This window comes from Nylanderia fulva, unplaced genomic scaffold (genome assembly GCF_048542155.1).
Source record: "Nylanderia fulva isolate GAGA-0341 unplaced genomic scaffold, ASM4854215v1 Scaffold18, whole genome shotgun sequence".
Lineage (NCBI taxonomy): Eukaryota > Metazoa > Arthropoda > Insecta > Hymenoptera > Formicidae > Nylanderia > Nylanderia fulva.
Genome location: NW_028190055.1, coordinates 3,402,579 through 3,429,839, shown reverse-complemented (window position 1 = coordinate 3,429,839; position 27,261 = coordinate 3,402,579). Strand labels below are relative to the sequence as shown.

Here is a 27,261-nt window from a genome sequence, read left to right as displayed (position 1 = left end):
CGGCGAGAGAGGCAACGACGGCGGCGCGGCGTGGCGTGGCGTGGCGTGGCGCGGCGCGGCGCCGCGCGGAGAGCGCCGGAGGGGGAGGAACTCGAAGGAGGCCGAGAGTGGGGCGCAGGCGCGCGCGGGATGGAGCGCGGGGGGGGAGGGAGCTCGGCAGCCGCACGCGTGGGGAGCGCTGGAGGAGAGGGAGGGCAAAGCGCGCGCGGCGCGGCGCCGCTCGCAGTCGCTCGCGGAGCGCGCGATCAGGTGGGGGCGGAAGCGCGCGCAGGGAGTATCTCCTCTCCTACCACCACCACCATCGCCACCACCACCACCGCCGCCGCACGTTACGGCGTACGCGTCTCTCCTCGTGACGGCGGAGAGGGGCGTCTGGACGTCGGGCCCCCAGAGCTGGTCCGTCCGCCGTCCGGCCGACTCGAGGTATCGCAGAGCTGCGGATTTCGCGCGAGATATAGACCCATAAACACGCACGCGTGTATACACCCGCGCTCTCTCGCGTGCGCGCGCGCACATACACACGTTCACACACACACACAGACACACACATATATATATATATATATATATATACGCGGCACTCACGCATATCTCTCTCATCACATGTACACACGGACGATCATCACCCGGCATCACACGTGTATATGAATTTGTATTACGGAGACACACACACAGACGCAGTGCATGTCATATTAACGTGTAAAAATCGCGGTGTAGACTCTCCGGGTGTGTGTATACGTATACCTTACCTGCGTCGCCGGTCTCTTCTCGCCGCCATACTGTCGCGAGTCATCGTCTAACGAGAACCGTCGACATCGTCGAGCAGTAAATATATCGAGATCTATATAGTATCTCGGGTGTGCAAGTGGGTGAGCTGATCGCGAGATTTGTGCCGCGAGTCGTCCAGCTGAGCTGCGATGAGGGACGTTTCTATCGAAGCTGTGACAGAGTCGTCGGAGACCACTTAACTTCCAGAAGGTGTTCACTGCAACTTTCCAAGCGGAAATCTAAAGAAAGAAAGAGAGAGGGAGGATAGACCACGTGTCGCGAGTTCCGAGTGACAGAGAGGAAACACAAAGTTGACATCTCAAGTGCTTCGAGTAAACGACGGATTTGAGCTTGAACGATTTCGTAGATCCAAAGAGATCGCGTCGTGGGGGATGGGTTAGGGTATCGGAGCGAGCCTCTCTATGGATTACTGGGCGAGTTGACACGCTCACCGGCCGGCGGGCGAGAGTAACGCGCCTTTGGCGACGATCCACGTATGGAACGCATCGGGAAGCTTCGCGCCGCTTCGCGCGGGGAGGCTGCGGCTCCTCTAAATATTTAGTGCCGATGAGGAACGCGGGTGTTTTTGCGATTGTCTCTGTGCTGCCAGACTAAGAGAGAACGAGAAAGAGAAAAAAATCAAAGAGGAGAAAAGAGATGCAGTGCGCCGCGATATTCCCGACACTGCAGCGACGTCGTCAACCGTTTCCTTACCGTCGACGACGTCTGGATTGACGTCGCGTCGTCCGCTCGCTTTCCGTCACTTTCCTAAGAAAGGGAAGAGAGAGAGAGAGAGGGAGGAGGAGGAGGAGGAGGACCGATTGATCCGGATCGACTCGGTCCCGACCGTCGGCGGACGACGGCGGCTGCTGCTTCTTCTTCTTCGTCCAAGTGCGAGGAGAGTGAACCGATTCCAACCCGCATCGGAGGGATGTCACGGAGAAAGCAGGCCCGACCGAGCCGTGCCCATCTTGAGGAGGATCTTGTCCAGGGGCCTCTGCTGATCAATCCGGTTGGAGTTTCCGTCACGTCCGAAATCCGTAAGTCGAGCTATCTAGCCCTACGTTCTCTTTTTTCATCCCCCAAAATTCATCCCTCTCGAGACACGTGGACGACTCCGCTCTCGAATAGATACCGAATGGATAGATAGATATCATCAACTATAAATAAAGATGACTAGGTGCGAAACATTTTCATTCTGGAGTACATACCCTGAAAAAAATTGTGTCAACTTGCCTATAAACCTTTTGGTTAAATTACTATAATTAGTATTTAAATCGGGTGCATGTTTTTTTATTAGATTTAATATATTGCATTTATATTTTTGTATGCTCAAGTAACAAAATATGATTTAGTCGAGTTGACAATTTTTTTTCAGCGTGTGTACTCTTTTCTTGATTCAAAGAAAAAGAGCCGTTTGAAAGAGAGGCTAAATTATACTTTAAATGACATTTGAGCTAAAACTGGAATAGGTATATTAAATATGTTTAGTTTAGCGAAATATAAACACGAGACTTTCGTGCTGTTCCGTCCTACAACAATGTAGCCATAAAGGAAAAAAAAGACAATATGTCACGACGAGTGACGTTAGAGAGTCAACAGTTTTTGCAATTCTTGCAAAAGACATACGGATGAAGAGCAACAAATGTGTACGCAACGAAATGATTTTTTAGGGCTCGTAAATATACAATAATCACGTCGAGATTCGAGTCAGACGCGCGTTTTAATAGTATATAATATCATGCCGCAAAGTTACACAGAATCTTTCCAGAGACTCGACTTTCTACGCGAGTTCTTCGAACAAAGTGTATCGAGCCAAAGTTACGCGATCTCCTCGGGAGTTCCTCGGGGCGCGATAACGCGATAAGGAAAGCGCGCTTCGGAGCAGTAACGGTTTACGATATTGTCGGCACACAGGCGTGGAAACTACGTGAGAAGAACCCGAGAGGGACCTCGCGATCTGACGATCTGCCGATCTTTCTTTCTCGCCGATCAAAATCGTCGAGATGTACACGAGACGATGAGAAACTCCGATGAGAATTAATGTCATCGGGATCGAATAATATATTTCTCGCGAGATTAATCCATCCCTCCTTCCCAACCCCCGCGGTAATACACTTCGCTAAATGCACCGAAACCCGATTTGCGGGAGCACTTTCCGTCGGATTGAAGCCTGCCTCGTCTCCGTGAATCCACTTCGATAAACGGACCTGTCTCGGCGTAACATCAAAGCCCGGCCTAAGAAACGGCCGATAAAAGCCCTTCCATCTCTCTCTTTTTTTCACTGCCCGATCCCCGAGATCTCGTGGTGAGCTTCTTCCCGCCGCGTTCCACGGGACGATTAAATCGTACATACGAGAAGTTCCGTACCTTACCTTACGCGAAGCGTTTCCGGTTTGGAAACCTCTTTCCCTCTCTAAGGTGATTTTTTTATTTCACGCTGCGAAGCCTAAGAAACGCACTTTTGCGCAACGGCAAATTTTCGCGTTCCGCCATTGCGAACAAAAGGGTTGCAAAATTTTCCCGCTAAAATTTGCATAACGAAGTTGAACGCGTACGGTTGTTACTATATGTTAAATGGTGTAACGTAAAGCATTAACCGAGATTTTTTTTTAAATTAGAATCGCTCCATATAATTTTTACGCCGTCATATTTTGATATCAGATTATTTCAAGAGAAATTTTTAATTTTTATATATACATATAATAAGTACTTTTAAAAAATATGAAAATTATTATAAGCAAATATAGGTACATATATCTTTTCTTGAGATGTCTTCTTCCTAATGAAGTTGAATACTGTATTAAATATTATAACGTAGCGCATTAATCAAGATTTTTTTTAAATTAGAATCACTCCATATAATTTTTATGCTATCATATTTTGACATCAATCAAAAGGAAATTTTTAATTTCTATATATATAATACTCCAAAAAAATATGAAGATTATTATAAGTAAATATACATGTAGGTATCTCTTCTCGACATTTTTCCTTCCTAATAAAGTTGAACACGTACGCTTGTTACAATATGCTAAATATTGTAACACAGCACGTTAACCGAGATTTTTTAAAATTAGAATCTCCATATAATTTTTCCGCCGTCATATTTCGATATCAGTCAGATTATTTCAAATGAAATTTTTAAATACCTTAAAAAAATATGTGAAGATTATTATAAGTAAATATACATGTAGGTATCTCTTCTCGAGATTTTTCCTTATACTATATAGGTATCTCGCGCACGCGCGATCGCCAAATGTAGAAAATTTAAGACGACGATTTCCATCTATAGGAGCATATATACTTTATCGGATACATTTACGTCCCCCCTTCTCCCCCTTTCCCATTAAACATAACCAGAACTTGTCCGACCGCGGGAAGATAAGAACTCGTTACTATAAACTACTCGGTTTTACTGAAACCACGTACCTGACATTCGTATATGTGTATACGTATCCACATTTCGCGTACGTGTACCATTCGCGGAGAGATCACGTCTAACGTTTAATGCTGGACACGCTTAGCCTCGCCGAGGTATAAAAACGGATATTTCGCGCATCGGGGAGGAGCAGCCATTTTCGCGGAAAATATTTTTCAGAACGCGCGGATATTTTTTCCCGCGTACGTGTAAAGAGGAGAAAGAGAGAGAGAGAGAGAAGATTTATCGGCGGCGATCGCGTGAAGAAATTTCGGAAGGGCCTCCCGTGTCGGGAGAGGCGCCGCAACAACATCGGGATGCTCTTAATTTGCCCAACTTTTTCAATCGCAAGTTTCTCCGCAAGCTCGCTCCCGCGTTGTTCTACTCGCCGCGAATAGTTGGAACATCTCGAAAACAACATAAAGCGCGTCTCATTCCTGTACGTGACAGGCCGGTTTCTTGCTGAGTCAGAAGCAAAATCGAAAATGTCTGCGGTTACCGCGATAAGGTTCAGTCTTGAACGCGTATATATGTGTGGACCGAAGTAAAATTTTTTGCCTAAAAAATGCGATAATTATTATTTCATTGTTTTATTCGCTCTTTGCAGAATTCTTTATATATATATTGTATTCGCGATACTCGAAATAAACTTCTTTTACTCTATCGTCGCGTCGGGATGTTTGTATATTCTCATCTGTGACATTCTGGAATATATATTGATAAACTGAGCTGTTCACACAAAGATATGATATATTGAAAGATGTGAACATCGAACGCGGAAACATCAATAAAATAATTATTCGATCATCTGTCAACTTCATCTGTCGACTTTAAATTTTCGACATCATGCGATGTATGAGAAAGAGAATGAAACTTTGGAACAAACAAATATAGAAGTTTCTGTTTCACAATTCACGAAGAACTTTTGTAGATATGCCTTTTTCCCATTTCAATAAAATTCGATGTGTTTGTAGAGCAAGCTTAAGAATATAAAAGATACATATTTCTTTTTTATGATAAGAGCCATATATTATTTATTTGTTCTAATATACTCAGTTGTATTATTATTACATATAAAAAAAAACGTCTTTTGGTTGTTTTTCTCATTATATTTGCAAGTATTTCTCTTTTTCTATTGAACTTGTTAAATGCAGTCATAAGTAAAGCAATGCGACGTTAATTGCATTTAATCTCTGTTATATATTTTATCATTAAAAAAAAAATATATATATATTATCAATAATAATTAAAATTGCGATAAGTCAATGTTTGACGTTTGTGAGAGCTCGAGGTTAAAAAAACTAATGAAATTTATATTTATTGCGTGTCATAATTTATATTATATATAAACATAGAGCGTAAGAAATTTTCTGATCGAAGAAATTATCGTTTCTTATGATCGGTCTTTCCAGTCAAACAGACATAACGAACATTCATGAATCATAAGTATGTGAAACGCAGTATTCACAAATCAATTTGCATTTCTTTCGCTGTTATCTTAATGTTATACATACCACGAAAATATGAGCGACGAGTCGCCGTATCAAGGGGCCATTGTATTATAGAGATAAAGCGATTAATATATCGAATAACAAAGTTATAATGAGTGTGAAAATATTCGTATAGATTATAATTTCGAAACTATATACTTTTAATATATTCCAATTATTGATAATGGAACGATTATATTGTCTATATTTCTGGAAATTTCTGGAGAATAAGAAAAAAGTCAGCACACAAAACTAAGATATAAAAATCTCGAGAAAATAAAAATGAAACTCCAAAAGTTGACAGAAATAGATATGTAACGAATAATTATTCGCGCGTAGTTTTTATTTAAAATATGTAGAATCTATGACAAGAATCGTGCAATTTTTATATAGAAATATTATTAGAAACAAGATCGGTAACGTTTTAAAAATTACGTGATTAATTACTTGTTAATCATCGTATAATTATTATCGTTGCAAAATGGGACAAGGAGATACGACAATCTTTTCGTGCAGACGAGCAAGAGAGAAAAAAATGAGATTATATTAGAAATAATATTTTATCGTGGAGTAACAGATAGAACTCGTAGAAAAGGCGAGGATATTTTCGGTCGTAAGTTTCAATCGTTTGAGAATTGGACGAAGCTTAAGGATACTGGAATAGCGCCAAGGCTTATTCCCTCGCATCGAACAGATAGGATTATATATCATCCGCGTATGTGTAGAAAAAAAAATCGCAGATTACATATAACCGCAGGATATTTGCCCGACCTGTCACTTTCGCTAAAAGATTCGATCAGCTGTCATCTCTCTCGGTTCGACGTCTCGTCAGGAGAATTAGCGTACAGAGAAAAATTTTGACGAGCGATTTTCCCTTCCGAAGCGATCGGTCAGAACAGAATATGCCGAGGTGGATCGTTGACAGACGAATAGAAAGGGAGGGAGAGAGAGAGAGAGAGACATCCCGTCGTGTGTGTCCGTCGTCGAGGAAGACGGGAAGTTGTCTGCCGCGTCGGACGGCGGCTAATGTGTGACAAGTAACTAAGAACCGTCCGACTTGCACCGACTGCATATTAATAGATCCTAATATGCGCGCGCGACTGCTCTTAGGCCCGGCATCGCGTTATGTCAGGTCTGCCCTCCTCTTTCCCTCTCCTGTCCCGAAAACTTTGAACGCGGAACTCGCGCGGAGCATTAAAGAGACGCGACGCGATTCTCGAAGACGATTCGATGGGTGGGTCATTCCTCCAAAACATTCAATGAGATACTAATGGATACCCTCGCCGCGCCGGTCGGGCTCGCCACGTGGATTTATTCGTCTTCGGGACAGCAGCCACTTGTAGTTTGTCACGCGAACGCGAAATGAGAATATTATCCGCGAAGTTATGCGTCCTCGTCTCGTGATTCGCGTATATAGATTTGACAAATTGCATAGCGAAAGCGCAGCGAGTTCTCTATCTATCTCACTCTTTCTTTTCTTATTGTTAGAGGCGCCTCCGCCGTCGGTTAATTATCTCGTACATATTGCGAGAATGCTTTATCGGTTATCGTATAATTCATTGTTCGATTGCGATTCTTCCTCGATTGCGAGGATGCAGCATCGAATTCACGCTTTTTCACATCGAAAAGAACTGGTTCATTGAAATTGCACGATTATTATTATTTATTGCCCCGCGCTTAACATGCATATAGTATGCAGATAACACGGTACTTTACAATGAGGGCATATCTGTATATATGCATTATCATGATGACGCAAATAAATATAAATATATGTTTAAATATTTAAAAGCTTGCGCGCGTTTGACGAGAAACGTATATTTTTTTTTACATTTTTAGCGATATGGAAAAACTTAGATTGTCCGATAATATATGCGCGACTGTATGATTATTGTTATACTTTTCAGTTAGTCGATTGTTGTAAATTTGAGTATATCGTAACACGATGACAGAGACAATTTAATGTACGAGCAAAGACTAAGAGAAAGAGAGAGAGATGAGATAGCGCGTTTTAAGAGATAGCGCGATTGCGAAACGAGAAGAAAATAAATGACACTAAATGACATAAAAATATGCTTAAAAGACACAGAGGAAGAATATGAGGGAAAAAATGTATTCGGTGCGTTATCGCGCTTGACCGTTTGTCGCGTATGAATATTTAGACGCGAATATCTACTATGTTACACAATGTATCAGCACAAGGAGACACACGGTTATCATGCCTTAACAGTTTTGCTTATTATTAATCGCTCGCTGCTTTTATTAACTTGTCCTCAGGCTGATAACACGCATAAATGAATTATAACGTGTTTACAAAAGTTTACAAATAAATGTCACTCATTCAATGAAGCTCGCGATGATTCTCTTACATTGTAGATTTGAGAATATATTTCACAAATCCTCATCGCATATGCATGTCAATTATGTCGTTTTTAATTTGCACATTCATAATGCAATTATCTATTGTTTGCTATTTCTCGCGTAATATCACGGAAAAAAAATTAAGGCACTTTGGCTAAATTTTTAATTTTAATTTCGTGATAACTAAATTTCAAGTGTAAGATAGAGACAATTAAAATTTAGCTATGTGGTAGCTGATTAATATTTTTTATCGTGATAAAATTTTGAAAGATCGGAGAAATATTTTCGGAAGCGAGACGTATATAATCATGACTTACTTACCTTGTGTCTCCCTTCGATTTCCTCTATGAATATTTTCGTTCGGTATCCTATGTATGCACGGAATTGCATGGTAATTCTCGAACGCGTCTATTTAAACGCACGATTTAAAAACAATGTTAATGGCGGAAGACGTATGACGGCGTGAATTTTTATCGCACCTACCAAAATTCCGATACTAATTAGCGATTTCGGTCCCGCTGCATTCCTGATCGCTTTAAAAATATCCCTCGAAAGCTGATCGAACGCGACGAATATCTCGGTTATATATTGAAAATTATGTATATATATTCAAAAATGAGTAACAATGTTTGGTGGAAAAATGTTAAAATATATGAAGGAATTATTGGCGTGTAATTTAAAATTAAAATCTTCTCGAATCGTTTCTCTTTCATTTTTAGTAAACATATTTTGCGGTGCACGACTCGAAGTTTCTTTCGGCAAATAGCCGATGTAATTGGAGCAGTAAGAAAGAAGATGGATTGACGTATGACAAAATAATATGGCTAGAGAGAAACACACACCCCATTCTAATAAAATTATCTTGACTGTCGTCGAGTTGAATCACTGTCGTTCTCTTCTTCATCGCTACTATTTGCGTATATTAGTATGATTAAGTAGTTTTGACACAACTCCAAGTAACCATCGCATCATCCGGCAGGCAAAAGATCCGTTAGATATGAATTGAAACTCAAACATTCTTTCGAATAACTGTAGCAAACGGTCCACTCCAAAAAAAAGTAAAGGGTCAAAAAAGAAAGGGGGATAAAAAATATAGAAGAATAGCAAATTGGGATAAAAACTCTAAACAGGTTGAACTTTCTCTTGTACCGTTTCGCCAAATTAACGTTATTTATCGCCTCCCACAACGACGGACGTAAATCGATAAAATTCGAGAATTAGACGGAATGCTAAAAAAAATTAAAGCCGAACGAAAGGAACGAAGAGGGAGGGAGGAATCCGGGGGAAAAAAATATAGTTGCTGACTTACCGGTTTCTTGCCCTTCGTCGTGCGTGAATATTTTTGGTCGACATCGCGTGGATGCGGGAAACGCGTGTGGGTGTCTGCTCGAGACTGTCCCGTCTGCCAACCCCAATCTATTAGACATCTTAGTGTAAGTTTCTCACGCACACACATGCACGTACGTGCATTCGGGCTCCTCCTTTTTGCTTCTCTCCTCGCCTTCTTCTGTCGCCGACGATCGGTAGAAAGAGGGAGAAAAAAAGGAGGAACGTCCGCGAGAGAAGAGACAATGCCGAAGCTTCGTTTTCTCTGCAGAATCTCGGAGAAGCGAACGACCGGAGTGTACCCGAAAAGTTGATCGCGAGTTAACCCCGACACCGGGAACGCTCGAAATGTCTTCTTCTTCTATTCGCGGACGTATAGCGAGGAAAAAAGCGCTTACAATATACAAATTATTCTTATTGTCATATGACGCAATGTCATAATTCTCAGGATGACGTATCCCGAAGGTATCGTGTTATTAAAATATGTGAGATGTCAATCTATACCCATATTGATAAAATATATCGATAAAATACATATAAGCTAAAACAAAGGAATGTTAATCATCATCGACAAAATACTTTTTCACGTCGACATATATCAGATCTCGTAACTCTACGTCGCGGAGCGGATCTCGCGGTCTTACCTAGACACGTGGAACGTACGTATGTACATACTTTGCGGATTGTCAGCCCGGCAATTCGGAATTCCGCGCGGCAGTAAAAGGCGGCACCTTGCATGTTGCCCTCGCTTCTCGCGCGCAGCGAACAATTACCTCGCGATATTATTTATATCGACGTGTCCCGGCAGAGAGCATGTCGTTCGCGTTCCGTCATTCCGTTTCTTCTCCGTCGCGTTATGTCACGGCCGTTCTCGTTTCCCGGGAGAGAGAGAGAGAGAGAGACGGATGTCTCGAGATCCGGTCCGCTTCGCGGTTCTTCTTCTGCGCGTCCTTCGCGCAAAACCTGGGGTTGAGCATTCCTTCGCGGAAGAGGCGAAGGTCGAGGCGAGGCCAATTATCGTGCGACGAGCCGCGCGAAGGCGATCCTCTATGACGGGTCATATTCGGTGTCCACCCACCCTTTTTGCTCCTGTCGTCGACGACGATTCCACGTTGGCGTCAAAGAGTACCGACCGCTGTGTAAATTCTACCGTCAATGTACACCTGTCTCTCTTACTCTCCTCCCTTAATTCTCTCGTTTCCATCCGGTCTCCTCGAGCTTTCCTCTTTTCTACCGGATTCTTTTCGCCGCTTCTTTCATCGACGACACGTCGTCGTTCTTCTCTCGCAGAGAGAGAGAGAGAGTGAGAGAGAGAGAGACCGCAGTACGGTACCTAAGGTAAGAGATCCGAAGAGAGATCAGAGAAGGTGACCAGCGCGTCGTAACCGTAATTTCTCAAAAAGATTCCGATGCTCGGCTCCTTCCTTATTCCTTCCCTAGCGGTTATCCCCATCCCCCGGAGTGTCCCTCTCTTTTTCTGTGACTTTTTCTTGCTCTTTCACGTAACGTTTCTCCACGCTTCTCGATATACGAACCGTCAGCGTGTGTCCGAGAACTTTAGATGGACAGGTAGATTTTCGCTAACAAATTGATCGGGATGAGAGACCAGGGCAGTAGCTGACGTTTCTCGCCGTTATAGACGAAAGTCGTCTCGATGAGCGGAGACTTTCGAGAAATCCTCACTTTCTTGGACTCCCTCTTTTACTGCGCGCGTCAACGATCGAGATCGAAATTTCAGCTATTTATTCTCTGAAGCTAATGGAAATCTCGCACAATGTTGCTACACAGTTGGCGATGAATATATATTTGTCATGCCTTTTTAAAATTTATGCAAATTTATTGCCCATATAGTTATTGCGTTATCCCGGAGCCATTTACTCGCTTCTATATTAGTATATTAATAAAATTATTATATTAGTAGATAAAATAAAAGACGAGTGTTATTTGTATATATATATGATAAAGTATACTTTAATGTGCATAGAAATGTGCGATTTACGGAAGATTTTAGCATACAGTTATAACGTAGTAACTAAATTTATGGCTGACTCAAAACAACTCGAGAATCGGTCGCTATAAAAGTGCGATATATAATTATTATTTCGTCGTTTTCTGAACTGTTGCACAGTGTGACTGTACGACGATTGGTTATTAAGAATTATACGGCTGGGTGACGTGAATTATTCATAAAATTCGACGGGTCCGACGGGTATGGACGAAATTTTAAACGACGCAGGTGAGACATGTCGCCTTGAACTTATGGACGAATAATTTTGACGTGACGTTATATAATAATTCGCGCACATCAAATTCATGAAAATTCGTAATCGTCGCGTAAGTATACTTGTTTTTACGTCTAAATATCCGTGTATATAAGTGTATATAGATATACATATATCGCTCGTCGACGTGATAAACAGATAGAGGTGCGTAATGTATGATAACAAGGTGTGAATTATTGATATCCAAAACTGATTATCCTTGTAAAAAGTCGTCTGATCGGGCACATTTCAATCCATTCTATGCTGAATTTATTAAAGTTTAATACGCATTGAATATATATATATATAAAACTCGTGGTTTTTAATTAATAATTATGGAGAGAGAAATTCACGGCATCCTAAACTCGCTCGAAAAGAAATTTGAAAAAATTCGGGGACATCCAATCACACCTCCGATTTTTCATTCGTCGTGAATAGTATGTGTTATACCTCATCCTGCAAATTGATTGATAGTTCTGAAATTTTAATTAATTTTATGCTATTTTAATTTATTTTTCATATTTATCAAAATTTTTAAAAATACAAAAATAATCAAATGTGTTCAATTTTTATTTCCCAGAAGAATCGAATTTTATATCCATTTCTTCCTAAATTATTCAAATGCATTAAAATTCCGAAGATGAAAAATTATTATCCGAATGCACATGAGCGAAAGTTAGAATTATTCTCGATTGCATACGGGTCAATCCTTTGCGAGCAAGCAAAAAGAAACTAAGCTATCTTTAGAGAATATATATATCAATATTATGGACGATCGTGGTTGCAATTTAAAAATTCGACTGATATTTTAGACGAACTACTTATATCTGACATCCAATCGCGCGTTTTTACGTCTCGACGCTCAACGTTGTGATTTTCATGACCTTATTTTAATATCATCTTTCGCTGGTTTCGTCTTTGTCTGGTTTTCGTTTTGGTCAATTAGCCGAGAATTGTCTCGAGTTTGCTCGTTTAGGTACTAGAATTACGAGAGCCACTTATTACGAATATTTTTCTATTTTCTTAGAGTGGTTCTGTCACACATCTGTGTCTTTTCTTTCTCTCGGTATACCCTCACGTTTCGAGGAAGCATAAACATGACTAGAAAATATTTTTCTTTCAAAGGAAATATAAGTGGTTATTTCATTTCATGGCGTATTACATGATGAATAAAAAAAGACTAGGTTATTTGTGAAAAGATTATTTACTCGGATAATATTTGCGACGATGTTAATGCGATCACATGCGGATTGAAAAAGTAAACTCATATTTTTTATAGGTATAAACACTCTTGAGTAAATTATTTCTTTCATTGGCGCATTAATATTGCGATATCATTAGTACGCCGTGATTAATGTAATATAACTATTATATTACGATAATGAGAAAAAAATGATAAATCTTGTATATATGAATAAACATGCGTAGAATGTGCATAATGTTTCCATAAATTATGGAATCTGCTGCTCCTTCGTGTCTACAACAGCGTCTTAAACATTACCTAACCTACCTCAAGACATAGTATCTTTGGATATCTGTGTGGTCGCATCACAACTATGGAGATATTACGTCATGCAAAATATTCTTGTATTTAATTGCCATATATCACGTAACATTTCTCGAATCTCTCGTTCCCGAAGCGAAAATGCTGCCGTAATAAAATATACTTCACCAACACACGGGACAAGAATTATCGCGCACGATGTTGCAAATTCCAAAACTCTGCGCATGTACGTAACGAGAAATAGCATTCTCGGATCGAAGCTTGAATAGCCCGTGAAACAACTATTCTCGTAAATATTGCAAGTTAAATCAACGACTATAATTTAGTGATGCTTTTTACAATATAAGGGGCTTTTGTGTCCGGGAAGAGTTTAAATAATTTTCGCGACAGCTTCATTTTATCGTGTCTCATCTTATTAAAATTAAGAGCATAATTATACATTCGTTGAAACATATCCCTATTTAACATATATTATTTGATGCTAAATTGACACTCTTATCGGTAGATTCAATTTGTATAAATTTTTTTTATTACAAATTGAATCGATTGTGCAATGCATTTATTTAATCCTTTTAGCAATCCAGAATATATATATTTTTTTAAATTAATAACTTTTATAAAATTCTGAGATCGATTTTTTATTCATATACTTACGTTTCGTATGCTTACAAAATGCGTTAGTATCTCGGCTAAATCTACCTACTATGGCATTACTATAATGTCGCGTGTAAGTTGATATGCCTGGGACTATGGAAGAGCAAAGAATCCGTGGTTCTAGTTCACCATTCTTTTTCATTAAACGCTCCTCCTCTTTTGCTCCTCTGCGCTCCAATGAAATTCTCGTAACTATTATTTAAAAATCCTTCGATTAATTGAGAAAATCCAATGTGTATATTTCTAATTGAATGATCGATTGTAATTTTTAATGTGTTTTTTTCATTAATGTTTCATACATTACACAATATTTCGCGTTAAACTATTCAAACGGACAGAGAAACCAATTTCGTCCATCGTTCACTCTGGCATATGTTGCAAGGGCAAGACGTCCAATTGAATCGCTGCCAAATTAAGTTTTGATTGTGCAGAAAATAGAACTCTAAACGTTTGAATAGTAAAAAGACCTTAGATGTATTAATATTAATTTATATTTATGAAACTTTGACACTCCTTCTCAAGTTACTTCGTGCCGGTCTTATTATTTCCTGTAAAATCTTTACTACATATATATTTCTTGTCTCAATCGTATTATTTTCTTTATAACTTTTATTACATATATTTTTCAAAAATAAAAGATAATGAAAAGCAGTAAAAAATACGTGACAATAAAACTGAGGATACATGTCGATTCTTTAAATAAGTATAATATATCAAGAATGTTACGTATATCATTAATTATAATCATATATATAAATTGTTGGATTGTCATGAAATATACAGGATAAAAAAACTCACAATAAGCTGAATATTAAACAAAATTGACGTACATATGTAGATACAAATTGATAATCTAAAAAGCAATCAATGATAGATTGATAGGATTTTGTCAGAAGATACCATGAAAGATGGCGTGAAAAGGAGGGATGATGATTATGACGTCTACCAGTTGGATTAATTTGAGTTTCGGGGTAGGTTGAGCGAGCACCTTCTCGGGGATAGAAGCAAAGAGGAAGAGAGAGAGAGAGAGAGAACAGACAGATAGCGAGAGGGTGACATTACAGCGACACGTACACCCAAAGTGCGGAGTGGAGGCCTGAAATTGGCCGCGTAGACTGGCGTACCATTCGTAAAATGTGCGTCGAAGCGACGACACATCAAAAGCCGTCGTTTAAGAGGGTCATATTATTTGGCGCGCGCGGGAGAGCGAAAGGGTTATCAGCCGTCATCGCTATCGTCGACGCCGAAAAGCTCGCGCGCGAGAGGAGGATACCACCCTATTTACTTAACAACCGAGCACCAGCAACCGAAACCCAAGCGGCCCCGCGGGCTTATTGCCAACCGACGCCTCCTCTCGTCACTTCTTCCATGTACACACCATGTGCCCATTATGTACAACCGCTATATGTATCTCCTTGGGTGTTCGTGAGAACTTAATCGCCAGCGGTGGCACGCGCCGCGACGTTGACATCATCGAGAGCGAAACCCCTTTTTCGCCCCCGTACATTCAACCGCTATGATAACAATAATAACTTTATTGAGGGCGCGACAAGAAATTACGAACATGTCAACGATGAGATTGAGAAAAAAATTAATACAGACACGTGCGATATTTAATCATGCAAGAATCAGGAATGAAGAGTCGCGCGAAATGTCAAATATTAGATAATAAATCAATTTAAAATCCAATTCGCGCTTTTTTTAGATCCCAATATTGTTCTTTACGTGAAAAAGCGAAGCATATTGTTGAATTCTCATAAAATCGCAAAATGATTCTCTTGTTACATTTTTACAGATATACGCTTTAGTAAAAAATACAGATGATTTTTGTATATAATATTGCACAAGCGAAAAAGCGGAAATTTGTAATACAGTAACTGGGAGGTATATGGGAGAAACCTGATACACGAGAACAGTTTGCCCGATTTTTTATTACTGGAACAAAATTACGTAACTGTAAAGATTTTTTTTTCTTTTTTCCTTTTTTAGGAAGCTGTGCATTTCATACAAAAAATCAGTAGTATCCCGATTCTAGGAGAACAATGAAAATGTTTCATTTTCCGCTCGAGGTCCATAATCACCCATCACCGGAAGGCGCGGTACGCCCGAGAACTGTGGGAATGATTCCATCGATCGTAACGCTGCCCAACCCGTAATACGCGCATTAAAAAAAAGAGACACACGAAACGAGATGGAGGACGCGAATAGAGGAGATAGATAGATAGATAGATAGAGATAGAGAGAAAGAGAGAGAGAGATAGGAGAGCAGAGAGAACGGAACGTATATTGACACAATGCTCGTATTCCAATATGTCCAAATGTTTCCGCTCGGTCGCACCGCGAACGCTATGCGGGGAGTTCGGGAAGCGGATATCGCAAAATAATGACAATCGGCGTCGCATACACACATAGACTCGCGCACGCATACATAATACACGCATAAAATGACATAGAGAGACGTGTTGTAGCCGCCGCCGCCGCCGCAACAGCGACAACGCCTGGAGGCTGATGAGCGGCTAATGGGGGACTTCCCTTCATCGGTGCATCGGTGTTTTGTCATTGGCAATGCCGTTACGTTATGATCGGCTCTACCGGATCATGTCGTTCGTCTGTAGAAGTGAACGTGTACATATACGCGCCGTGTGTGGCAGAGGGTTGGAAGATGAGAGAGAGAGAGATGGGACGCCATTCCTTGTACGGAGATTGGGACGGGTGTCCCGTTTTCCGGGTGACTTGGCTAAACGGGATCGCATTAGCACATAGTTGCCCCCATCGGCGCGATGGGAGATTAGCATCTCGATTTTTCCCCTCTCTTCGTCTCGCTTGCGAAAACAGTCTCTCTTTTTCTTTCGTCTTTTTTCTCTCTCGATCATAGCTGCAAACGGAGTGCGAGATGTTGCACAGCTCGCTCGAATGTGCGAGACAAACGAAAAAAAAAAAAAAAAAAAAACCAGGTGGTTCTTTCATTTCGACAGTTCATAGAATGTCAGTATCTTTCGCGAACTTTGAAAATTTCGCTTTAGTATTGTACGATTTGTTCCAAGGATGATACAGGAAATGCAGTTCCGCGAAGCTTTGCTTCAATAAGATACGGACATAAAAAGTAAAACGCTATTGATTTTAGTGACATTTCGAAATTATATTTATAAATTGTGCTATTTTAAAATAAGACTCATATTTCTTTGTATTATACTATAGATCGATTTTATTTTTATACACCAATATTTTTTTATAACTGCTCTAATTTAAAACTAAACTTTAAAACAATAATTTATATACCTATACAATCGTATAAAAGCAATATTTCGTCAATATAAGTCTTTGATCAATTTTATTGAGATATTGTTTATTAACAATAACGCTGATTTAATAATTATATAACAAAAGGAAAGTCTAAAAATTCAATTTCAAAGTTTGTAAACAAGATTTTGTTCATATTATTCTAAATAAATTATATACATTCCAATGAAATTTTACGATAGGAACAACACATTTATACGATTCATCGAAATATCATCAGAAATATTTTACGATTTTCGAATATTCGGTATGAGTTCTATCGCTTGAATTATACATTAGAGATTTACATAAACCATGTACAGTGCCTTTTTGGAGCCGTACCGGTACAAAAACTGAAAATTTGTCAGATGTTTCACGCCGGGCTTTTTTCTATGCTATACGCAAAACGAACGAGACGCATCGCTTTGTGTCACCACGTTTCTCTCTGAATTTTTTCGGGCACCAGCAAGCGTACGCCAGTTTACGTCGGCGTTTTATCGCTCTTGGCTCTCGTTGAACAAGTTCCGTTTCTCTCTCGCTCTCTATCCGCGTTGATCTTCTTTAACGAATCAAAAGTTTTTGTCGGAGCATTAAGTCGGCGGAGGCCAATTATCGGTATGGTCGAGTACCGTTGCCCTACTAATTGGAGAACCCGTCGAAACTATTTCACGGAAATCTATAAAAACGCCGGCCTCATCTCGAAAATTAAGTTTCTAATGCAATCTATTGGATACTCGTGCGCGTTGCTCTTTAAACGCTTGCTATCAAGTAAAGAGGAAACTTTCAGGGAAGATTTGTCTATGTGCGAATCAGTAATTCCGTCTCAAGTTTGTCGAAAATTATGAATAAATTATGAATAAACGCGATCGAGACATTTTTGAGATTATCCATTTTAATTCTGAACAAGTGCAATATCCTAAAATAAAAATGGCTTGTTAAAAAAATTACAGTACTTATTGTTAGCATCGTCCATGCTATTTGCGCTGAACATGAAGAGTTGTCTATTATTCAGCTGTCTACCTATTATATAAAAATTTTATACAGTATTGCAGCAGATTGATGAATTATCTTTAATATATGACAAGTTCAAATCAGTCGATGCTCATAAAAAAAAAAAAAACACGAGTATCTTAAATTATAATGCAAATAATGAAAAAATTATATAACAGCTCGAAAAATCATTGGTTAGATATTGTTAAGCATTACCGGCGATAGTTGAATGACAATAAGAGGCACACACTATGGGAGACCATAGAAATAGAGCATCGAAACCCAACACTTTCGAGAACATCCAACCGGTGTCGTTGACGAAGAAAAAGAGAGAGAAACATGCGGATGGCGCTGACGAGTCTAGAAGAAATCATTCGCGATAGGGCTTCCGCGGGTATTAATGCATCGAGGGATTGGATTTTCGGATACCTATATACGCGCCGGTGACGCGGTCAGACCGTCCTCTGCCCCTTCTCTCGTTCTCTCTCTCTCTCTCTCTCTCCCGGTGTGACAAGGAGCAACCCAGGCAGCAACCCCTACGCAGGGGTCTCGTCCCTCTCGATGCGCGCACCGCTGATGTGCTCGTTAGCATATCATACGTGCGGCATACCGTGGTCGTGGTGGGGTTAGAGGGTTAAATCCTCGACCAATAACAATCCATCCCAAGCCTGTCGCCCGGGTCGCGCCCTCGCCGCGCGAACCCTCTCTCGCACCAACGCGAGGATCCGGTATTATAATTCGAGGGACCTATCTCTCTCCCTCTCTCTCTCTCTCTCTCTCTCTGATGCTAACCACTTAGACCGTTTATTTGTCTATCCAGCGATCAGACAGCTCAAAGCGAGCCAGTCCTTCCCGCGACTCCATTTTTTCTTTTCGATCCTTTCGCCATATTGGCCGGCTTCTCCGATATATCGCTTCTCCGATTACATAGAAATCCAGCCGTCGATCCAAGACGTGGGATCGCGTGCGAGTACAATTGCGATGATTGCGAACAATTTTGTTAAGCGTTTTATCGAGTGATAATTCAGTGTCTTTTTTTTTTATTGCGACCTTAATATCACCCGCTATAGTAGGTAGATATCGATTTTGTTCGCACGCGTAAAGTTGGGGAATAATTAATTCCACGAACCGAGCGCACGCTATTTATTTCTTATTTTTTACAAGTAGATAGTAGCAATTAGTATATAAAAAAAAATTGGTTTGCTATTAAAATTAGATGGATATATAATTTGTCATATGAGTAGCGGAGACTGACGTCGCCGTAGATTTTAACGAAACGCGGCATCTCTGAGTTAGGTACAAGGAGCTGGCACGTATCCAAGGTCGGATAAATACAGATATTTCCAGCGTTTGTATTATTGTTAATTACGTGTGTAAATCGTGTTAAGCAATTAGCATCCGCGCGTTTCTCTCTTCCTCTCTTGCTCGCTAAGAAATAATCATAATCACTCTCAAGACCACATAATATCGCTCATCTCGAACGCGTAAAAATCTTTATATCGGTGCCCGTGAAACCATCCTCAAATTTAATGCCCGAAGGCTCTCGGCGATTTGGCGGTTTCACGAGCGTAACTTTATACCGGTAACTTATCCGACACGCTTGTGTGTGCGGATATATTTCGACTCGTTTCCTTTTTTTGCGCTTTTCAGCACGCGCCTAAGTGGAGAACCGAATTCAGATGGCTGTCGTATTCGCGATGTCTAGCCCGTACGTGTATATATATATATATGTGTGTTGTATCGCCATGTTAGTGAAAAACTGGGTTTCTTGACGTGTTCCCGAATTAACTTTCTGTCGCGCTTTTATCTTATCCTTTTATCTCGATGCGATCTAGATAAACGATTCGAGATAAACGAGATAATCATGCACGGAGAATATTTTCTCTTAGAATTTATCCTGAAAATTATGGTAATCGAGGGACGATATGATAAGATTGGAAGAATTTTGCAAGAGTTTCTCTTATTAATATTTACCACAATAAAAAATATGTACAGAGTTCTGGTAGATATTAATATTTTTTATTGTGGTAGAATTTTATAAGAGTTTTCATCGATTAATATATTTACCACAATAAACAATACGTAGTAAAATTAATCGAACATATTTTATATATATTAAACTCTTACAAAATTCTTCCAGTACCATATTATCCCACAATTACCGTAATTTTCAGGGTAAATTCTAAGAGAAAAATTTCTCTATGCGTATACTTGTTTATTCCCAAAGTATATGCACCACAATTCTTTATCGCGCGAAAAAGTATCCGAAATATCAGATCATTAGCGAGGTTCCATAGTCATTAAATGTTTGCCACGATTTACATAATCTATAAAAAATCATTAAAACTTTTTTTTCCAAACCGACACATTAAAATGCTAATTAAACGATTATCCTAATCTTAACGCATTTAAGCTCACCGCCTATCTTCCATAATTATTATTCGTCTGCTTTTGCGCTTCGTAACTGAACGTATTACTTATCAGTCGCGCCATAAATAACCGACGCGCAATTAGATACGCGAATGACATTTTTCCCGACATTTAAAAAATAATCCACCTACGACCTACTTAAATTATATTCACCCCGGTGTACTTCAGCAAGGATAAGAGTCGTTTATAAACGAACTTCGCAAAGCCAAACTTGCCGAATCTCTCCCGATGATCCGCGCGATACTTGCGAGATACCGATCAGTCGACCTCGGTCGAATCGACATCTCGGCGAGACTCGAAATCTTTCGGGCGTAACGAGACGACGGGAAGGACATTAAAACTACTTACCGCGATATCAGATAAGCGATCGCCGTCGATCTCCTTCACGGGAGTTGCGAGCGAACGACAACCGGATGACTCGAGATTGACAGTATGTCGTCGGCGCATGGTTTATACCTTCGAGGACAACGGGAACAAGGACCGACCGGCCTCCGTGTTTACACGACGATTTTCGGTAGAGTGCATCGAGTACATACACGAGCGTCCCCAAGACTCGATATTGGATGCGTTCGCAGAGAGAGAGAAAAAGAATATAACGTGTATATACCCTATATTATCCCATAGACCGGCCCCATTATTAGGCCCGGTCTCTCCTTTTTGTCATTTTAAAATGTAATACGTTTTTGCCCCGGGGCCAGGACGCCCGCCACGACCGCCGTTTTTCCATTCGAGGCTTCTGTGGCGGAAAATTTGTCCCAATGTCACCGCGTTGTTCCACGGGGAGGGGGATGGGAGATTCTCTACGAGGGTAAAAGATGACACGGAGATCGGCAGAGGACCAGGTCGGCGAGAGAGCTTTTTGGTCCGCAGGTTTGCCTCTTCTCTCTCTCTCTCTCCCTCTGTACTCCGGTACAGGATTACCTTGGCAAACAACGGACAGGACAATGAAGTCCCGTGTTCTGAATGGACCTGATGTATAGAGGCGGCACACGGGTGGGGTGGGTTCGGTTGAGGTTCCCGAACGAGAAAATTGTCATCCGCAGGATTTGTCGTTTCTCTCTGTCATACACCGCGGGTATCGAATTTTATACATCCTGTCGCGCGGTTCTCATTGGCGAGCGGAAACCGGCTCCGACCTCGTCCGTTCGATAAACGCGGATCTTTTCTGCATGCGAAGTTACATATTCGCCATATTTCTCGGGGACGCGAAGAAGGCCGAAGAGTCGTGTAACTCGCTAATTATCGAGAATATGACTGTCAGGGATCTCTCTATCTTCCTCTCTTTTTATCCATCTGTGCGCAACAGGGAATACAAATTTCCGCCGAGCTTCGTATTTACATTTCGGCTAAATAAACGATGGGCAATGTGGTCCTTTGTATAATACTTGTCCATTATTCGTCATTTATTTATTCAGACGGCAATAGATGAATGCAAGTATAAACTACAATAGTATCTGTATATAATTCACAAAAAAAAATGTAAATCTCAATTTTTTGTCAGACATTTATTTGTTAAATTATATGAGATAAAAAATGTATCTCAATCTATATTGTAAATATATTTTAATCAAAGTTGCCGTTTAATCTTTTCGACACCGAACGGGGCTTAAACTTTCGAAAAGGAAAATGCGAGATTTTCGAATGCAAAGTTTTATTCATCGACTGATGCAATATAACCCCTCTCGCAAATTATATTTCATCACTATAATAGCTACTGTTCTTTCCGCTCTCCTCGACAAACGCAAAAATGGTTTCACCCTCATTAAGATACGCTTTCGCGTACAATTGCATGCTAGGCGTAATATATGTAGATCAGGCCGCTCGTTATTTGCTTGCGATATAACATCACAATATTCACCTCTTTCCTTCGTTTCAGCAATTTATCCGCTTCGCATATAATGATATACCTTGAATTTCGACATATCCTTCATTGGTAACCGCTTCCGCGCAACTCCTTATGCAAATTGATTGCGATCTGCAAGCGGAAATATCTACACGCGTGAAATTTTACGTACACGTTATCCTTAACAGAAATGCGAAAGAGGAAAGTTTGCCGCGATTGAAATCGTCGTCACGAAAAAAAAAAAAAAAAAAAAAAAAAATCACGACGTACATTTCGCGCCCCACCTTTGTTTTATTTTAATCGCGTTGACAAGCGATATAAGTCCACGAGGAATGAAGCGGATATAAATTTCGTTGTTAAATAAAATTTATATGCGAATAATACGTGGAATATGTGTGTTTCAATGATAACTCAAGTAATTTCACGATTGAAGTTATTTTAATCGGGCAAGGTTTCGCATGACGCAAAGCCTTGCCTTTTCGTAAAAAATAACGAACTAACGTAACAATGACATCGCGTGATGAATTCTTATTAAAGAAAATCTAAACACATGTGCAATCCAATGAGCATATGGAATGATAGCACGCCATAGAATGTGCAAATTAAGTTAATGCCTTCTACTTTCGCGTTAGACATTTTTATATTGAACGCATCTAAATGTAATACATATGTTTATCATGATTGATCAAAAGTTCAAAGCTATTATTACATTACTTATTTATTAACTTGATATTTAACTGATTTTTTAACTTTATATTTCATATATTTTACACATCTGTCAAATATTTAATGAGTAAATTAGCACATCGTGTTTTCGATGTTTGTGCATTATATGATTGCTGATTAAATAATTCAAAATTATATTTTTATGGATTGATTTAATATTGATATATGAATAATTTTATCCTCTTTGTGTTTAATGTTTTTTGCATATTTTTCTTTCGGATAAAATACTGAATTGGAGAAAACAAATTTCAAAATCATGATGAACGATCTATTTAAACTACCTGACTGAAAATGCACTGAAAAAAATGTGTGTTAACTTGATTAGTATTTAAATTAAATATACATTTTGTTAGATTTAATATATTATATTAAATTTAAATATTTTTATATGTTCAATTAACAAAATAATATTTAGTTGAAAGATTTAGTCAAGTTAACAATTTTTTTCCAGTGTAATTCCAGGTGCCAAAAGTGCACTCATAAATACTAATACACGCAAACTCTTCGAGCCTCGCTTGTATCCGAATATTGCGCGATATAGCAATAAAATAGATTGAATTCTTCTCTCGCTCGTATATTCGTACTTCGATCATTTTAAATCGCATCATTGTGGACTACATTGTGTGGATTTATTCCATCCCCGTCATTTGATTGTGAATTGCATTCACCGCATCGCGTCGCATCGTTTCTCGGTCGGAATGTTTATACAATATCACGTAATAGCAAAGAAATCGTCGGGAGAACGACTCTCTCGCCGTTCACCGTTTGCTAGCACTAGCAGGATTCCTGTTGAATTTATAATCTCTTATAGCGAAAGAGATCCCGTGCGCGCAAACGCGATTATTTATCCTCGCGTATGTCATTTAATTGAGTTGGCGTGCCCATTGGACCAACGGGAAACCGTCGATCGCCATAATTTACGTGTCTCCACATCGATTGACACACGCCAAGCTCCATAATCGATAATTGACCGCGCGATTGATCGATGCTCTCGCTTGATATTTGTTACCGGATTTCGATGTAAACCTTCTTACTTACACCGGTTGTACAAACGCGCGATTTTTGCCGCTGCAACTAGCATTATAAATCTAACATTATGACATTCATTAAAAAAGACATCTTGGACTGGAAGAAAAATATTGCATTCCTCGAGTATCGACAACGTGTGTTTGCCTTTTTTTCCCTAGACGCATCATCCTTTTTGTTGAAGGCCATGTATTAAAAATTATCGGATTGTAGAGTTTATCATCCCTTTTTGTTTCAGATTATGCTATTAATTCATATTTATTTCTATACTATATCATTTTTTTAATTATACACTGCGAGAATTTTCTCTTAGAATTCAACCTGAAATAGTATTATAAATTTTAATGACTTGTATAATAAACTATTGAAATAATTTATATTTTATATCTTGATAGCGTTTATGTGTTGTAAAGAAAAATCTCGGGAAATATTTTCGAGCCACTTTAGTTCATTTGAGATTTGATCAATTAGCCAAAAGATCTATATTTAGTTTATCACTATATGTATATATTTATAACTTCAATTATATGATTAATATAATCAAGCGATTTTATCCTCGCATTAGATTTCCAATATTACTAGATGATTTCTATATTGCATGAACCAACCACTTTGCGATACCCGCCGTCATCTAATCCATTCAACCTCGCTAAAGTGAGATATGCGAGGGATTGGACGTCTCAAAGGGCTTTCCGATATCGTACGAAAATTCCGCCGCAGATAAGATTCGAGCTCGAATATAGAAACTCAATATATCGGACATAACTCTAATAAGAAAATATATACTTTACACATAAGAAAAAAAATAAATCACATATCTACATGAAATATATATGTAAAATATTTTTATATGAAAAAAAAAAAACATTAAATTATTTCTTGTCGAAATTTTTTTCTTCACCGCAAAATATTTTCTCCATTTCCGCGCGCGAGATATAAGGCGCCGTAAAAAAAGCCAGATATATTTTTACCAAGGTGTCTAGCGGGTGTCAGGAAATTTTATAAATCTGGAATTGTCAAGAAAAAGTGAGGACATTTTACTACTTATCTGAATTTTTTCACATTATTCTCCATTTGTCTCAATAATTTGAAATGTTTTATTAAATAAATATAAACTTTTCCTTGACTCCCAGCACGCTAATTTTCTGTGTTGTTAAAAATCGATTCATCTACAGCGTGTTCATTAATTTATATTTTGTTTAACAGAGACAAAATTAAAAAATTTAAAAAAGGTAATTATTTAAATAGTTTATAGTGACATGTTTGTTTCGATTATCGTACATAATACAGATTGTATAATTGATTAAAATTTTTGTTTTGTTAACACCCGAACCCTTTCATTGTTGACAAAAATACCTCGAGGATTTCATGAATTAACATTTAATTGATTTATCATATAGATATATGCAAATTATATATTTGGAAAAAATAGTACTAAAAAATCAGGGAAAAAATGAATTTCTGATCTTGGAAAATCTGAAAAAGTTAGGGAATTTTTTCATTGAGTCTGCTGGACACCCTGTTTACGTTACGCGTGATAATGCGGAGATGTGATTTCTCCGCGCGGCGAGATTCGTCCTACTGATGTTATTGGTGTCGAGGGAATTAGATTTACACGCGGGCGCGTAAAGATCGAGCCAACATACATACAATACTTTCCGTGCGCGCACGTGTTTATTATACATATGTCGCGGAAAGACGACAGATGGTCTCGCTTGCGTGCCGCCGCTTGTTGCGATGCGATACCGAAAAGTACGTCATTAAGGGAGGAAGAAACATGCGCGCACGGCAATTTTGAATACTTGTACGAAATTTAGTAGCGCGCGTACGAGGATCGAGTACGAAGATTAATCGCGTGTAACGAGCCGTGTACGAGCGATTGATATCTGACCAGGCGTTACAAATTGCTCGTGGTTATCGCGAATTTTTAAGTAATTTCCAACTTTTTCGGAAAATATTCTTCGCCAACGCATATACATACGTATATATCTGAATATGCGGTGTAATTGGATGTAGAATACCTGACATATCGCGTTATTTTAATTTTATTTTTTTATACCATGATAGTCGCGTAAAATAAGAAAAGATTTTAACAAGTACTTTCTGCTCCGTCGTAAAACTAATGATGCGCTGCTGCAGCATCATTTCAATGATGTCAGTGAAATTAGCCGTGCACGCGCCTGTAAGATTTACATCTGTTAATAATCCTATACCCTACTTTTAGAGATTACAAATTGAAAAAATCGGTTGCCCCGATTAAAGCGATCGCATATAATAATCGTACAGTGAATCAACGAATCGACATTCAATTATTAGCTGCTATAAAAATTCACATACGAATTTCTTATTTATACCTACTATTTATGAAAAAGAAAGAACAATTCGCTCTCTGCCCTCCTAATTTTTTTTCGTCAGCTCCGCCAAGTGTATTTTGGTTATAGAAAATACCTGAGCGACTGACTCTTCAAGTAACGGGGGTCAGAGGTCGGATGCAACGTAAACGACAAACAGATTCTTCGGCGCTCGCACTCCGATGAAAATACGCAAATGACGGCGTGTGCCCGAACTCGCACGCGCGTGCGTGCGTGCGCGCGTGTTGAAGCGACTCGCGCGAGTTCGCTCGGAGAGAGAGAAAGAGAATTTGGGGGAGGGAGGGTGGGTGAAGAGGGACTCGTCCGGAGAGCGAAAGCGAAACGAAGCTTTTTGTTATGCATGGCAATTAGCCACGGCTCGTCGTCTCGTGCTTTGGGCTTTAGCCTGCGACTGTCACGTCGGAGTGATCGACGGTCCTCCTGGCACGGCGTCGCTTATGCTTGGCGAACGTGTCATCAAAACGAAGAGAACATACGAGGGAAAAAAGAAAGAAAGAACAAGGCCCAAATGCGTACTTGGTAAGCTCGATTCCTGTCGATTTGAGCGCATTAACGCGAGAATTCGGGCTCTTTTGGTTCGGCCTTATACGGTTTTACACTCGCAAATAATGAATGAAAAATTGAACCGCCGAATATATACGATCCGGCTTAATGATACTCCTCGCGAGATCATATCTTTTCACATTTTTAACACGCGAAGAAACACCGGCTACATTTTGTATGTGCCTCAAGGTTGGACTGATTCGAATCAGAATCGATAATGGATACGAATTATCGCCTTTTTCCTCTTTTTTGATCTCTTTATTGCTA

At 39.5% G+C, this 27,261-nt stretch overlaps 1 protein-coding gene across 3 annotated transcripts in view; it reads left to right on the top strand.

Moving 5' to 3' along the window:
• The first annotated feature begins 326 nt into the window (after positions 1-326).
• Positions 327-27,261, top strand: part of salm (spalt major) — a 73,465-nt gene continuing 46,530 nt past the window's right edge. For all 3 annotated transcript variants that reach the window (XM_085481501.1, XM_085481500.1, XM_085481502.1), the window contains exon 1: positions 327-1,808. In XM_085481501.1, the coding sequence (XP_085337627.1) occupies positions 1,700-1,808 (109 nt within the window). In that variant the 5' untranslated portion in view covers positions 327-1,699. The remainder of the gene's footprint in view (positions 1,809-27,261) is intronic.